Raw genomic sequence first — 15,101 nt, 5'->3', positions numbered from 1 at the left:
TTTGCATTCCACGCACCATTAAGGAATGCCTGACTCCCCACATCTTCTCTGCTGCTGCTAAGTTGCTTCAGTCGTGTCCGACTCTGTGCGACCCCATAGACTGAAGCCCACCAGGCTCCCCCGTCCCTGGGATTCTCCAGGCAAGAACACTGGAGTGGGTTGCCATTTCCTTCTCCAATGCATGAAAGTGAAAAGCGAAAGGGAAGTCGCTCAGTCATGCCCGAATCTTAGCGACCCCATGGACTGCAGCCTACCAGGCTCCACCGTCCATGGGATTTTCCAGGCAAGAGTACTGGAGTGGGGTGCCATTGCCTTCTCTGCACATCTTCTCTAGAAGAGTATATTGTCAAGATTCTAAACTTTTGCCAAGTGAATGGGTAAGAAATGGTTTCTCAGTGTAGTTTTAATGTTCATTTCTTTCATTCTGAATTTTAGTTTGCATTATTCTTTTGAACGAAGTTGAATTCTCTTCTTAAACATAAGAGCTGTTTTTATGTGATATTTGTGGATTATCTGTCCATATCTTCTGTCTGTTTTTCTCTCCCTGGAGGAATTTTGGTCTTTTTGTCCTCAGTGTTTAAATTTTCTTTAGTCTGGGGATCTTTTATCCATGGCATGCAATTTTTTTCTTCTTTGTCATTTGCTTTTTAATTAGTTCTTTACCTTACCCCTGTGCTCTTTTCCTTTCTGTCTGCTTTTGTCTGAGAATTTATTTATTTTAAATGACTGTTTCCCTCACATCTATCACTTGGAGCATTCTAAGCATTCCTATTTTAAAGTCCGTGTCATAGTGTCTCATAATATTTATTTGATTTGATTTGGAGTGGTTCGTGTTACCAGCGTTGATTTTATCAGCTAGAATCCTAAGCATTAGATATCTTCCTGTTTTGGAATTTTTGCGGACAGGCTCATTTCAAGAGGGAAGTTGGTTTTGTCTTTCTTTGCTTCCTCTCTCTCCCTCTACCTGGCCCAGAGGTCCCAATAAAGCCTTGGCTGTGGGCAGCACGTGGCTTTGTTGTCACTGTTCTGTCTTGGTGGAGGACATCACGCCGTCCCCTGGTTTCCACCCCCCGGCTCTGTCCTCCCACCTCGAGTGGGAGATGTGAGTCCTGCTGCCCCCACGTCCCCTTCCTGCCCATCACCCCCATGGCGAGCTTTGTGTTGGTGCTCTACCTCTCACACACAGAGATGATTATCTTGTTTGGAGCCCAGCGTTGTATCCATCACTTCTGCATGTCAGGAGCAGAGGGGCTGTGTGAGAGTGAGATTCTGTGGGGCCTTCTTAATGGGAAATACTCCTTTGTACTTGGAAGGAAGGAGCATGAGAAGGCTTGATGGAAGTGGAAGGAAAGAAACCAGCTTGATCATCCTGAGAGGCAGGGATGGCATCTCCCATTCCATGTGTGGAAAGTGGGGGTGCAGAGGGAGTAGTGAACCCCCAGCCCGAGAGGAGAGGTGTGGGCTTTGAAGCCTGGTCCATCCCTGGGTTTCACTCTGGCCTTCTGCCTCATCAGGTAGTCAGTCCCTCTCCCCTGGAACACCCCATCTCGCCTGGACCCCTGTCCTGGGCTTGGAGCAGGAGAACTGGGGCTACACGGACTCACCAACTGATTCCGCAGCTTTGGAGTGACGTGGTGTCCTTCAGCTAACGTTACTGAAAGTGCCTAGAATGAGCCACGCACTTGCTAATCCCATGTCGGTTCCTTAATTAAATTAACGTGGAACAACCCTCAAAAACAGGTACCACTGACCCCAGCTTATAGCGAAGGAGATGCCGCTAGAGAGCTCGTGGGCTTCCAGCTTCTCCCGATGAGCAGACACAGTGCTGGGATTACCATGCTGTCTGGCTGCAAAGCCCTGGACTTCCCTGCTTCCGGCGTTTTCTGTCCCCCATGGTGCCTTCCCCGCCAGCCTCCCCTGTCTCTCTGGAGGCATGGTGCCCCAAGAAGGGTAGCAGCTTTGAGAGCAGCTCTATGGGAGGGCGGAGTGGGGCTCTGAAAGGGGACTTAACGCTACTGTATGTGAGTGAATCCAGGCCCTCACGGAGGCTTCCTGCCCTCCTTGGCCCAGAGATGGTGTGTCCTCCAAGTTAGCATTCATGATGTGAGCCCTGTGTCCTGGTAGATAATAGACATACAGGTCTGTTTTCTTATATAGTTTTATGGATTATTTGGTCAGATGGTCCCTTAGGGGCCGCTTCCCCTTATGCTTTAACAGAAAGACCATGGGCTCCTTCACCGAGAACTCCCCCGTATTCTTTATCACGTCACCCTATCTTTTCCCATGTATCATTATTTTAATGATTAGTCTATTTGTTTTCTTTCTGTCTCCCACCCTCTGGGAGGGCATGAAGCAAGCTCCAGGAGGGCATGGGCCTTATTTCTCTGATTTTTGTTGGACCTCCAACATCTAGTGTGATGGCTGACCCAGAGGAGGTGATAACTCATTAAATTCTGAATGAATGAAGAGAAGGAGGGGCAGTTGCCTCTAATCCTGGCTCTGCCATTTAAAACCTTTGTGGCTTCCCGCAAGCGCCTCACTTTTCCTATCTGCAAAATGGACTAAGAAGGGCAGTTTTGTGGGACTGTTGAGCAATTTACAGGCAGCTTACAGAGCTGCTCAGAAAAGATAACTCTCAGGTCCTCCTCCTTGATGTAAAAGTAAACCAGCACCTTGACTTGGTTGCAGGGCAGGAGAGGTGAAGTCAGACCTCTCCCAGCCCCAGGGAAAACACTGCTGTTCCGCAGCCCTCGGCTTCTGACTTCTCTCCGGTGAGCCGGGTGGCCGCCGCTGAGAGCAGCTCCCGTGATGCGCTAACCTCTGCCAGCAGGTCCCCAGCACGCATCTGCCGGCTCCAATTAGGAAGGCTTTCTCAGGAGCTGGAGGTTTTGAGCTTGACCCTGAAGAAACAGCTCCCTTTCCACGAGCCTTTTAATTAAATGCTCACGCTTGCTTTCCGGAGTTCATTGAATCGTTTACCCGCATTGTGGTGTTTGACAAAGCCCTGTCGCTTTGGGTAATGGAAAGGGACAAAATGAGGAGGCTTCTCAGAGGCTGTCTGATGACACGGCGGCTGGTGCTTCTGCGCCCTTCTGGGGCTGGGCACTCATCTCGGTGGGGTAGGAGAGGGCTCCAGAGCAGCATTTCCTGGTCTTTGCCTTTGGCTTGCGTCTTGCGATTCCAAGGCCCACCCCCACCCCCGTGCTCATTAAGAATCTGAGTCCACCTTGACAGCTGTCCTGAACCTGGTTCTCACAGTCCGGTCCCTGGGGCAGGGGCAACAGCCTGGGGTGTGCCCAGCCGGCTGGTCAAGCCTTCTCCAGGGGATCCAGGTGTCTGCTCAAGTGTAAGAACCACTGGTCTAGGGACTCAAACCCACCTGCATGTCAGAATCACCTGGGGTGTCATTTTCTTTTTTTAAAAGTTAACTTTATTTTAATATATGTTCTTTAAAGGAAACTTTATTTTCTAAATAGTTTTAGATTTCCAGGAAATTTGGAAAGAAAATACAGAGAGTTCCTGTGTGTACCCTGTAGTCAGCCTCTCCTGTTTTTATGACATCTTAAACTAGCATGGTCCATGTATTGCAACCAATGAACTGCTAATCCATACAGTATTATCAACTAAAGCCCATACCTTATCCTGCCATCTATCCTACGGTCCTATCCAGGATCCCACACCACATTTCGTTGTCATGTCTCCTTAGGATCCTCTGCCCTGGGACAATTTCTCCGATTTTCCTGGGTTTTGATGACCTTCACATTCTTGCAGTACAATGATTAGGTATTTTGTAGAATGCCCCTCAGCTGGGATTTGTCTGTGCATTTCTCATGATTAGAGTGGGGTTGTAGGGTTTTGAGAGGAGACCCCAGAGGTCCAGCGCCTTCTCCCTCACATCATATCAGGAGTGCACGCCACGCCATGGCTTATCCCTGTCGGTGCTGGTCTTGATCACGGGGCTTTGGCTTCCCCATCTGCCCCAGTCAGGTTTCTCCACTGTTCCTCTTCCCCCACTAAGCCCCTTTCCCCACTTTCTGTACCATTTGGAAGGTGTGAAGCACACCCTTAAAGAAGCTATATTCTACTTCCTTGAGAACAGAGCATCTACATGAACTATTTGGAATTCTTCTCCATGGAAGATTTGTCTCTTGTTGTTGAGTCACTAAGTCATGTCCGAGTCTTTGCGACCTCCTGGACTGCAGCACGCCAGGCTTCCCTGTCCTTCACTGTCTCCTGGAGTTTGCTCAGATTCATGTCTCTTATCTCCCGTTTATCCAGTCATTTGATTATATCAGTCTAGACTCATGGATATTTATTTTTTACTTTCAGTTATAACACAGTATGTGCTTTTAATACTTCACTTGCTCAAATTCCCGCATCTTTGTCCATTGAGAGCTCCTTCCGTCGACGCCTATGTCCTTTGACATGTGTCATCATTGTGAAGGTTGTTATTTGTTTTGGTTTCACTACTCCCTTCCTTTCAGTCTCTACAAGCTTATCTTGCATGTTTCCTGCCCCAGTCCTGGAATCACCTGTTTCTCCAGAGAGCCCCTGTTCCTTTTATTGAGAATGGTTATCAGAAACCAAGACCTGGACTCCTGGGGTGCCCACTGCTATTGGGATGCCAGACTCTGGGCCTTCTCAGCCGACAGAGCGAGGAAATACATTGTGTATACGAACCTGCATAGACACGCTTATCTAGAAATATTTCTGTATGTAACCATCTGTACCTGTGTTAAGTTCATACTGATGTCTTCAGTGTTCATCCATCAACACGTGGATCATTCTAGCTCCCTCCCTTTATTTCTCTATAAACTCCCACTCAAACAGAGAAACCTTCCACTCCCACTTGCTATATATTTACATAATTGTTCAACTCCAGCATTCATGTATGATGTCAGAATTCTTAACTCCTAGTTACCTCCACTTACCTCCATGGGCTTCTCAGGTGAAAGTGAAAGTGGCTCAGTTGTGTCCAGCTTTTTGCTACCCCATGGACTATATAGTCCACCAGGCTCCTCTGTCCATGGGATTCTTCAGGCTAGAATACTGGAGTGGATTGCCATTCCCTTCTCAGGGGATCTTCCCAACTCAGGGGGCAAACCCAGGTCTCCTCCATTGCAGGCAGATTCTTCACCATCTGAGCCACCAGGGAAGCCCAGGTGGGTTGTTGGTAAAGAATCTGCCTGTGGTGCAGAAGGTTGTGGGCTCGATCCCTGAGTTAGGAAGATCCCCTGGAGAAGGCAGTGACACCCCAGCCCAGTATTCTTGCCTGGGAAGTCCTGTGGACAGAGGAGCCTGTGGGCTACAGTCCATGGGATGGCAAAGAGTCAGACATGACCTAGTGACTAAACAACAACAGTTTACCTCTGTAGGAATCAACTTCATCAACTGGACTACAGTGCTTCCATGCAGGTTGTTTTTAGTTTTATAGACTCCACTCCTTCCTAAAATTACTTCTGTCAGGACCTTTCCCCTGTCCTCCTTCAGGGAGGTGGTTTCATATGCTTGTCATACAGTTAGATTCTTTTTATCACATTCTGCGTTCCATCCTTGGGTGGACACGAATCTGAGCAAACTCCGGGAGACAGTGAAGGACAGGGAAGCCTGGCATGCTGCAGTTCACGGGGTCGCAGAGTTGGACACGACTTAGCGACCGAACAACAGCAACAAAGGTGTCTATGCTGTAAAGTTCCTCAGGTTTCGGCAAATGTTCAGTGTCTCATATTCGCCATCATAATATCTTGCAGAGTAGTTTCACGGCCCTAAAAAGTCCCCTGCATTTCACCAGTTCTGCCCTCCTCTTACTCCACCTGACCCCCTGGCCACCAACGATCTGTTTACTTTTTCTACACTTTTGCCTTTTCTGAGATGTCTTATAATTGGAATCATACAGTATGTGTTGCCTTTTCAGACTGGCTTCTTTCACTTAGTGATATGCATTGAAGAGTCACTCATGTATTTTTGTGGCTTGACAGTGGACTTCTTTTTATGCCAAATAATATTCTACTGTGTGAAAGAACCAGAGTTGAAAATGAAAGTCGCTCAGTTGTGTCCGACTTTTCAGGACCCCATATATATAGTCCATGGAATTCTCCAGGCCAGAATACTGGAGTGGGTAGCCTTTTCCTTCTCCAGGGGATCTTCCCAATCCAGGGATCAAACCTAGGTCTCCTGCATTGCGGGCAGATTCTTTACCAGCTGAGCCACAAGGGAAGCTCAGGGGCATATCGGTTGCTTCCAGTTTTTGATTATGAGTAAAGCTGCAGTGTTTTTGGTTTGTGGTTTGTTTTATTTAGGGACCGTTCCTTGATCTATCATTGCTGAAGGCATCCAAGCAGAACCTGGGCACTCATGGGTGGATGTGTGGGAGAGGGAATCAAGGATCGCACGGGGTCCTTCACAGAGAGTGCTATCTGTGCTCTTTCATGTTTGGAGATGTAGCCTTTCACCACCCAGAACAGAGGCTGCCCGCAGGTCCCAGCCACATCCAACCCTTCCCACGACAATCTGAGTGTTCTCCCGCCTTGCTCCTGTGTGGCTGTTCTGCGGTCAGCTTCTCACCCTGTGTTCTGATTTTGGAAGGCTCTGCTCTGACCAACGGGGGCCTCAACCTGCACAGCCCGGTGAAGAGGAAGCTGGAAGCTGAGAAGGACTACGTCTTCGACAAAAGGCTCAGGTACAGCGTCCGCCAGAACGAAAGCAACTGTCGGTTTCGGGACATTGTCGTGCGGAAGGAAGAGGGCTTCACGCACATCCTGCTGTCCAGCCAGACCTCGGACAACAACGCGCTGACCCCCGAGGTGAGAGGGACAGGATGGCGGGTGGGTGCTGGCTCTCTGAGCCCTCCGGAGTCAGTGGAGACCACCCACACCCAGGCAGACTTGACCTGGGGACCCAATTTGCTGATCTCACTACATCTGTCATCTGTCTGATCTTTATGATCTGTGACTACAGTATCCCATTTTGAAAATGAAGACCCCGGAAAACAGAGATTCAGTAAGCTGATCATGGTCACAGAATTAGTCAGTATTGGCTCCAGAAACCAAACATCAAATCTTGGGCTTCTCCAGCAAAACTCAGTGGTAGTCAGCATGTCTCATATAGATGGAATTATATTCGCTCAGCTTACAGTTTTTTTGATTGAGATATAATTCACATACCATAAACTTTATCCTTTTAAAATGTACAGTTCGGTGGCCATCTGCATTAATTCCGGGACATTTCCATCACCCCCAGAAGAAACCCTGTGCCCGTTAACAGTCACCCCCATTCCCTCCCCACATCCCTGGCAACCACGAATGGCCTTCCTGTCTCTACGGATTTGCCTCTTCTGGGTGTTTCATAGATGCAGAATTGTGCAATGCATGGCCTTCCATGGCTGGCTTATTTTACTCAGCACAGTATTTGAGGGGTTTGTCCATGTGGTAGCATGATCAGTGCCTCATCCCTCTTCCGAGTATGGGTAGGCCACACTTTGTCTATTAGTTCTGCAGTTGAGGGACATTTGGGACCTGATGGCTCACATGGTAAAGAATCTGCCTGCAATGGAGGAGACTTGGGTTCAATCCCTGGATCGGGAAGATCCTCTGGAGCAGGAAATGGCAACCCACTCCAGGATTCTTGCCTGGAGAATCCCATGGAAAGAGGAGCCTGGGGGGCTACCCCCCACAGGGTCACAAAGAGTTGGACACAACACTTTCACTTTCCACTTTTGACTATCTTGCATAATATTGCTATGAACATTTGTATATATGTTTTTGTGTGAACATAAGGTTTTCTTGGTTATATTCCTAATTATGGAATTGCTGGGTCATAAAGAGCCAACTCATTGGAACAGACCCTCTTACTGGCAAAGATTGAAGGCAGGAGGAGAAGGGGATGGCAGAGGATGAGATGGTTGGGTGGCATCACCAACTCAATGGACATGAGTTTGAGGAAATTCTGGGAGACAGTGAAGGACAGGGGAGCCTGGTGTGCTGCAGGTCATGGAGTTGCAAAGAGTCAGACACAGCTGAGCGACTGAGCTACAATAACAATGGTAACTGCATATTTGACCTTATGAGGAACTGCCAAACTATTTTCCCCAGTGGTTGGTCCATTTTACATCCCCAACAGCGGTGTATGATGGTCGCCATTTTTCTGCTTCCTTGCCAGCACTTGTTATTGTCTGTCTTTTTTATTACAGCTGTTTTGGTGAGCGTGAGGCGCTATCTCACTGTGGTTCTGGTTTGCATTTTCCTAATGATGGATGATGTTGGGCATCTCGTCTGGTGCCTGTTGGCCATTTGTCTGTCTTCTTCAGAGAGATGTCTGTCCAAATCCTTTGCCTATTTTTAAAATTGGGAATTTTTTATAGTTGAGTTTTAAGCATTCTCTGTGTGTTCTGAATATCACACCCTTGTCAGAGCTATGATTTGAAAATCCTGCCATTCTGAGTTGTCTTTTTCCTTTCTAGATAGCATTCTTTGACATTCAATTCAAAAGTTTTTGACGTCCAGTTTATCTTTTTTCTCTCTGACTTTCTTTTTTCTTTTTGACTGTGGCTCACGGCGGCTTGCGGGATCCTAGTTCCCCAAGCAGGGATTGAGCCCGAGGCCCCATCAGCGAGAGTACCAAGCCCTCACCCCTGGACTGCCAGGGGATTCTGTCTCTATTACTTTTTAAAATGCTAATTCTACTTATGTCTAGATGAGCAGAACTGTGAAGCAGTGAATACATAATGCATTTACATAGACAACACCATTCAAAAGAGGGGTGCTTAGCAGATGGCAGTGAAGAGATTGTTGATAGTGCCCGTGTGAGAAGACTCGCATCTGAGCAGTCTTCTCCTGCTGGACCAACCCGGGCAGGGCATAGAGTGATGAGTGACCAAGATGAGCACGGTGCAGCTCTCAGGGCTCTGCACACCATGTCCTACTTACCCCTCTTCATCCCGCCTTCTGGTGTAGGGTTATTACAATTCACGTCTTCCAGGTGAGACAGCGTAGGCCTAGAGAATGGAATAGGGCTGGGGTCCCATGGCTTCAGAGGGGAGGGCCCTCAGCCCAGCACCTGGGCATTGCAGGCAGTTCAGTGCAGACCCCTGTTCCCGTTCCCATGGTACCCTGCACTCCGGTGTCCACAGCAGCAATGCAGACCTGGCGCGTGAACCACGGGATGGGTTTGGGGTGGGGGAGACACAGTCAGGGAGCAGCAGCTGTGTCACTGGTGACCCACCCAGACGGGGAGGTGCAGATGGTCTGGCACTGCCCGGCGTGTCCAGTGCAACTCAGGGGGGCCCCGGAAGTGGGTGGAATGGGTAGTGCTGTGTCCTTGAATTTATTATAATCACAAGCATTCCCTATATGCTCTGGATCCCGGATCCTTGTCAGAGCTATCATTTGAAAATACTGCCGTTCTGTGGGTTGTCTTTTTCTTTTCTAGATAGCACTCTTTGATATTCAATTCAAAATTCTTTGAAGTCCAATTTATCTTTTTCTCTCTGTTACGTTTTTCCCCTTGTCACTATGATTTACATGGACTGTGGTTCTTTTCGGGGACTGTGGGGGTAACGGGCAGGAACGTTTGTCAGCCCGTGAGGGAAGAGAGTGGCCAGGGCTGTGGAGGTAGGGGGCTGCTGGTGAGTCATCGCCCATCTTCTAAGCACGGTGTTTGGGGTCGCTCCCTCCTCCACCTTCAGTGGAACCACCTCTAGGTTCTCTGCTGTGTAGACCTCTGCAGAGATCTCAGAGTCCAGGGCCTGTGGTTTACCCCAAAGGCCGCCATTCACATGTTGATACACCTGGAAACCTTGTTATTTTAAGCGCCTCACAAAACATTCCCAAGAGACCAATTCTTCTCAGATTTTTTTCTACTTCACTACTTTTGAAAAGCATGCTTGAAAAAGGCACGGTATTTTCCTTTGATAAACCGAATAGATGTGGAGCCTCCCAGTTCATCCTCTCTCTTCGCAGCAGCTCTGTGTATTAACTGTTGCCTTCTCATCACAGAAGCGTGTGGCATCTGACTAATTTCAGGTGCCCGGGTTCTCACTTCCTAAGACTTGGGTTTGGTTGATTAGCAAGGTTTACTCCTAATTGGTGTCTGTCAGTAACAGAACAGGAGGAAGATGGAAGAACAATTATTGATCTGGTGTTTTCAGCTCTCCCAGCAACCAGAGTGGATTGATGCCATGGATGAATTGGCTAACTGGGTAGAGTAGCCGTGAAAGTATGTGACGTGCTGTTAGTGAAGGAATACCACTCCCCAGGCGGCGCTAGTGGTGAAGAACCCACCTGCCAGTGTAGGAAACGGAAGATCCATGTGTTCAATTCCTGGGTTGGGAAGATGCCCTGGAGGAGGGCATAGCAATCCCCTCCAGCATTCTTACCTGGAGAATCCCATGGTTAATAGGAGCCTGGTGAGCTACGGTCCATGGGGTCACAGCGAGTCAGACACAGCTGAGCGACTTAGCACGCACAGAGTTAGCAGAGGAGCCCTGCCCGTCCCGGCAGAACTGGGATCAGATCCCGCCTCCAACACTTTTCCTTTTCTGCTACCTTGGGATTACTTTGCCTCTCTGAGTGTTCTCATTTATAGGAATCATACAGTGTATTCCCTGTGGGATTAGAGATAATGACTGCAGAAGAGGCTCTCAGAGTCCCTGACACCTAGGAAGTATTCAGTGAATGTTCCTATTGTTGTTAAGATGAAACAGAGGTGTTACAGTGGCCGCCAGCAACCCCAGCCCTGCTCCTTCAGGGAGAGACTGGAAAGAGGCCACTTGCAGGGTCACAGCTGAATTCTTTTTCTAGTTGTGTACGTGATGTTGGTGGCATTGGCCCCATGGGCAGAAATCCATACATTACTGGGTGTATTAACCGGATTCTGAGGCTAGCACGTGTGTTGTCATATTTCTCCTTGTCTGGAATACAGCAAAGAGCCAGGAAAATAAAGGAAATGCCCCTGCAGGAAAGAGCCGGCAAAATAGATGGTCCAAAGTCTTGGGGATTAAAAACTCATCCACTTTCTCTTTAGGAGAGGACCTCAGGCCCTCACTGTGTTTCTGGGGTTTTCTTTGTAGCCCCCAGCCTCAGTCCACAGACCACCACCTTCCACGGGGGCCCCCAGACCCGCTGGAGGCATCTTCACACCCTCTGGGGTGTATCTGCCATGTCCACGCCATCCTCAAGCCAGTCACGTTTCTTTCTATTTCCATCATAACTCTGAGAGGCCACACTGCTGGCTGTTTTGTCTGCACGATTGTATCAATCATAACCTACCAACAGGTCTGCCCACTTCTGTGTTTCCTGCCCTGTTGTCTGTTCCTCAAAAGGCAGAGTGATCTGCTGGAAATGTAAATATGATCAAGTCACTCCTTATACACACACACACACACTTACTTCAGACACATCAGTGGCTCCTCCAGCCTTACCTGAAGACTCGCTTGGGGAAGCTGCACTTCCACGTTCCTTCTAGTGACTGTTGGAAGGTCCTAGGTCCCTGCTGGCCAGAGGCATCCGTTTCTTGCCATTGGCTTCCCACTGTGGACTATGGCATAGCATCTCCATAGGGCTGCTCATGGTGTGGCAGCTTGCTTCCCCCAGACTGAGAGCTCTAAGGAAGAGAGAGAGAGCGAAAGAGGACGACTCAGGGGCTTTCCTGGCTTAGGGACTTGGTGCTTTCACTACCAGGGCCCAGGTTCAATCCCTGGTTGGGGAACTAAGATACTGAAAGCCTTGGATTGTGGCCAGGAAAAGCTGAGACAAGTTTAGTCATTCTGTATCTTAATCACCTCTTGAAAGGAACATCCCATGACTTTACCATATTCTCTTAGAAGTGAGTCACTAGGGACTGCACGCAGGTGTGAATACCAGCTACCTGAGAGGCTGCCTGTCCCAGGGATTTCAGTTAGGGAGAGGGCAGGATAAAGTAAGGACGCACACATTCTGCCAGGGAGTTGGTAGAAGTCTCACGGGAGGGGATTAAAGCACTTGGGGTGTCAGGAGAAGGAGGAGGTGGCATTTTGTGGGGAATATTTGAGAAGGCCTTCACGAGGGTGGTCTCAGTGCATATGGGCCCTGGGTGACTGGATTCAGCAAGTAGAGATGAAGGAGAGAGAGGGACCCTGGTCTGCTCCCATTTAATACCATTTTAAATGGATTTGGTTATCTGGTTCCAGCCCTTGGCAGCTCAGAACGTAGAAGCTGCAGGGGAGGGGTGTGTTTTTTCCAGTAGACATTCACACAGGACCAGGCGGTGGCCACCAAGTGCAGAGCAGGGCAGTGGGCATCAAGAAGGGACCCAAGATTTCCGCACGCACAGTGGTCCGGCACCGTTTGTTAGCAGAGGTGCGCCCGGGAGCCTCTGAGGGGACTGCTCCATCACAGGCTAGCATGTGACATGGAGAGGCAGTGACACGTGTGCAGCATGCTCTGTTTTAGAAAACAGAGGAGTGTGTAAGAATTTTAGAACGACGGTTCAGTTACATTATATGACTGGTAGGGGGTCCTTCAAGAAGCAGGAACCTCAGCCTTCCATCCAAGTTGGATTATCAACACGAGAAAGGCCAAGGAAAAGTACACTAACTAGATACATACATTTTCATTTTTATTTATTTTTTTGGCCACACCTCTGGAGAAGGCAATGGCACCCCACTCCAGTACTCTTTCCTGGAAAATCCCATGGACGGAGGAGCCTGGTAGGCTGAAGTCCATGGGGCCGTTAAGTTGGACACGACTGAGCGACTTCACTTTCGCTTTTCACTTTCATGCATTGGAGAAGGAAATGGCAACCCACTCCAGTGGTCTTGCCTGGAGAATCCCAGGGATGGGGCAGCCTGGTGGGCTGCCGTCTATGGGGTCACACAGAGTCGGACACGACTGAGGTGACTTAGCAGTAGCAGCAAGGCAGGTGGGAGCTTAGTTCCCCTGGGATCAAACCCACACCCCCTGCATTGAAAGTGCAGAGTCTTAACGACTAGACCACCAGGGAAGTCCCCAGGATATGTACACTTTAAAAATTAAAAACTTGGTTTGTTCTTTCGTCGCATGAACAAAACACGAACCTGCTTTCCATCTAACTCATAGAGGAGGTGGCCTTTTGTTCGATTTTATTCCGCTAGTTGACAAGCGCGGAGGCCCTCAGGTGGGGAGTTACGTGAAGAATTACAACTCACGTCCCCAGGGCAGGGTTTTCCTTTCTTTGCCTCTCGGAGAAGCAGAGCTCATGTATAGGTGAGAGCCTGTCTATTTCTGGAGGCAGATGGATTAAAGGACCCGCACGATAGTGACCTGTTAGCTTTTCTGATGTTTTAAATGAATATCTATGGCTTATCCCTTTAGAATGGAAGGCACTTCTCGCATCCTTCTCACGGAGCTCAAGCCCCAAGGGTTCTGATTCAGACTGACGTCTCGGCATGTGTTTTTTTTCCCCCACAAAGACTCACCCATTTGTTTAAGTCATCCTACAGTGTGCAGTAGTGGGCGGAGAAGGGAGGTGAGATTTGTATCCTGGTTCTGCCTCTTGCTGGTGACCTTGAACCCCTGACTTTGTTTTTCTGAGTCTTCCTTGCTTCATCTGCAAGACTGGGATACCATACCCTCCGTCACTGAAGTTTTGTTTCAGGTAAAATATTATGTGGAAATTCATGGATGCAATCCTGGCACCTCTATGCTTAATAAAAGGACATGGTCACTTAAAGTACAATCTAAAAAACAATGGTCTCGTAAAGTGTCCCCACTGTACCCTACGATTCTGCCTTTTGAATATTTAATAACAATCATTCAAAAGCCTGTTCCTTTACTGTCTCCTCTATTGGACTCTCAGCTCCACTCAGGCAAGTACATGCCTTGTTTTTTCTTTTCATGCACTTTCTGCACTTACTTTTCCTGCTTCCCTAAGTTCAGTTGGATTGAGTGAGCTTTTTTAAATTTTACACCCTCCGCCATCCATTCTTTGTAACCCATGTACTTTTGAGATGTTTTCCTTAAGCTGTGTTCACATGAAAGGGAAAAAGTTAAAGTGTTAGTTGGTCAGTGATATCTGAATCTTTGTGACCCCGCCAGGCTACTTTATCCATGGAATTCTCCAGGCAAGAACCCTAGAGTGGGTAGCCATTCCCTTCTCCAGGAGATCTTCCCGACCCAGGGATTGAACCCAGGTCTCTTATATTGCAGGCAGATTCTTTACTATCTGAGCTATCGGGGAAGCCCCTTATGTACACATAGTGAGGCCTAATGTGCCAGTTTCAGCAGTACGTGAACCGTGAACCTCCAGATGCTCAAGCTGGTTTTGGAAAAGGCAGAGGAACCAGAAATCAGATTGCCAACATCCGCTGGATCATCGAAAAAGCAAGAGAGTTCCAGAAAAACATCTGTTTCTGCTTTAATGAATGCCAAAGCCTTTGACTGTGTGGATCACAATAAACTGTGGAAAATTCTCAAAGAGATGGGAATACCAGAGCACCTGACCTGCCTCTTGAGAAACCTGTATGCAGGTCAGGAAGCACCAGTTAGAACTGGACATGGAGCAACAGACTGGTTCCAAATAGGAAAAGGAGTCCGTCAAGGCTGTATATTGTCACCCTGCTTATTTAACTTATATGCAGAGTACATCATGAGAAAGGCAGGGCTGGAAGAAACACAAGCTGGAATCAAGATTGCCGGGAGAAATATCAATAACCTCAGATATGCAGATGACACCACCCTTATGGCAGAAAGTGAAGAGGAACTCAAAAGCCTCTTGATGAAAGTGAAAGTGGAGAGTGAAAAAGTTGGCTTAAAGCTCAACATTCAGAAAACGAAGATCATGGCATCTGGTCCCATCACTTCATGGGAAATAGATGGGGAAACAGTGGAAAGTGTCAGACTTTATTTTTCTGGGCTCCCAAATCACTGCAGATGGTGACTGCAGCCATGAAATTAAAAGACGCTTACTCCTTGGAAGGAAAGTTATGACCAATCTAGGTAGCATATTCAAAAGCAGAGACATTACTTTGCCAACAAAGGTCCATCTAGTCAAGGCTATGGTTTTTCCAGTGGTCATGTGTGGATGTGAGAGTTGGACTGTGAAGAAAGCTGAGCGCCCAAGAATCGATGCTTTTGAACTGTGGTGTTGGA

General features: G+C 48.2%; 1 protein-coding gene across 1 annotated transcript in view; it reads left to right on the top strand.

Annotated features, from left to right (window-relative positions):
• Positions 1-15,101, top strand: part of CDYL2 (chromodomain Y like 2) — a 158,335-nt gene that overhangs the window by 129,725 nt on the left and 13,509 nt on the right. The window contains exon 3 of the mRNA XM_055552020.1: positions 6,586-6,803. Within this exon, the coding sequence (XP_055407995.1) occupies positions 6,586-6,803 (218 nt within the window). The remainder of the gene's footprint in view (positions 1-6,585; positions 6,804-15,101) is intronic.

The sequence above is a fragment of the Bubalus kerabau genome, chromosome 17, assembly GCF_029407905.1.
Source record: "Bubalus kerabau isolate K-KA32 ecotype Philippines breed swamp buffalo chromosome 17, PCC_UOA_SB_1v2, whole genome shotgun sequence".
In the NCBI taxonomy this organism is placed as follows: domain Eukaryota; kingdom Metazoa; phylum Chordata; class Mammalia; order Artiodactyla; family Bovidae; genus Bubalus; species Bubalus kerabau.
The sequence above is the reverse complement of the archived record's forward strand: the minus strand, read 5'-3'. Positions and strand labels throughout refer to the sequence as shown.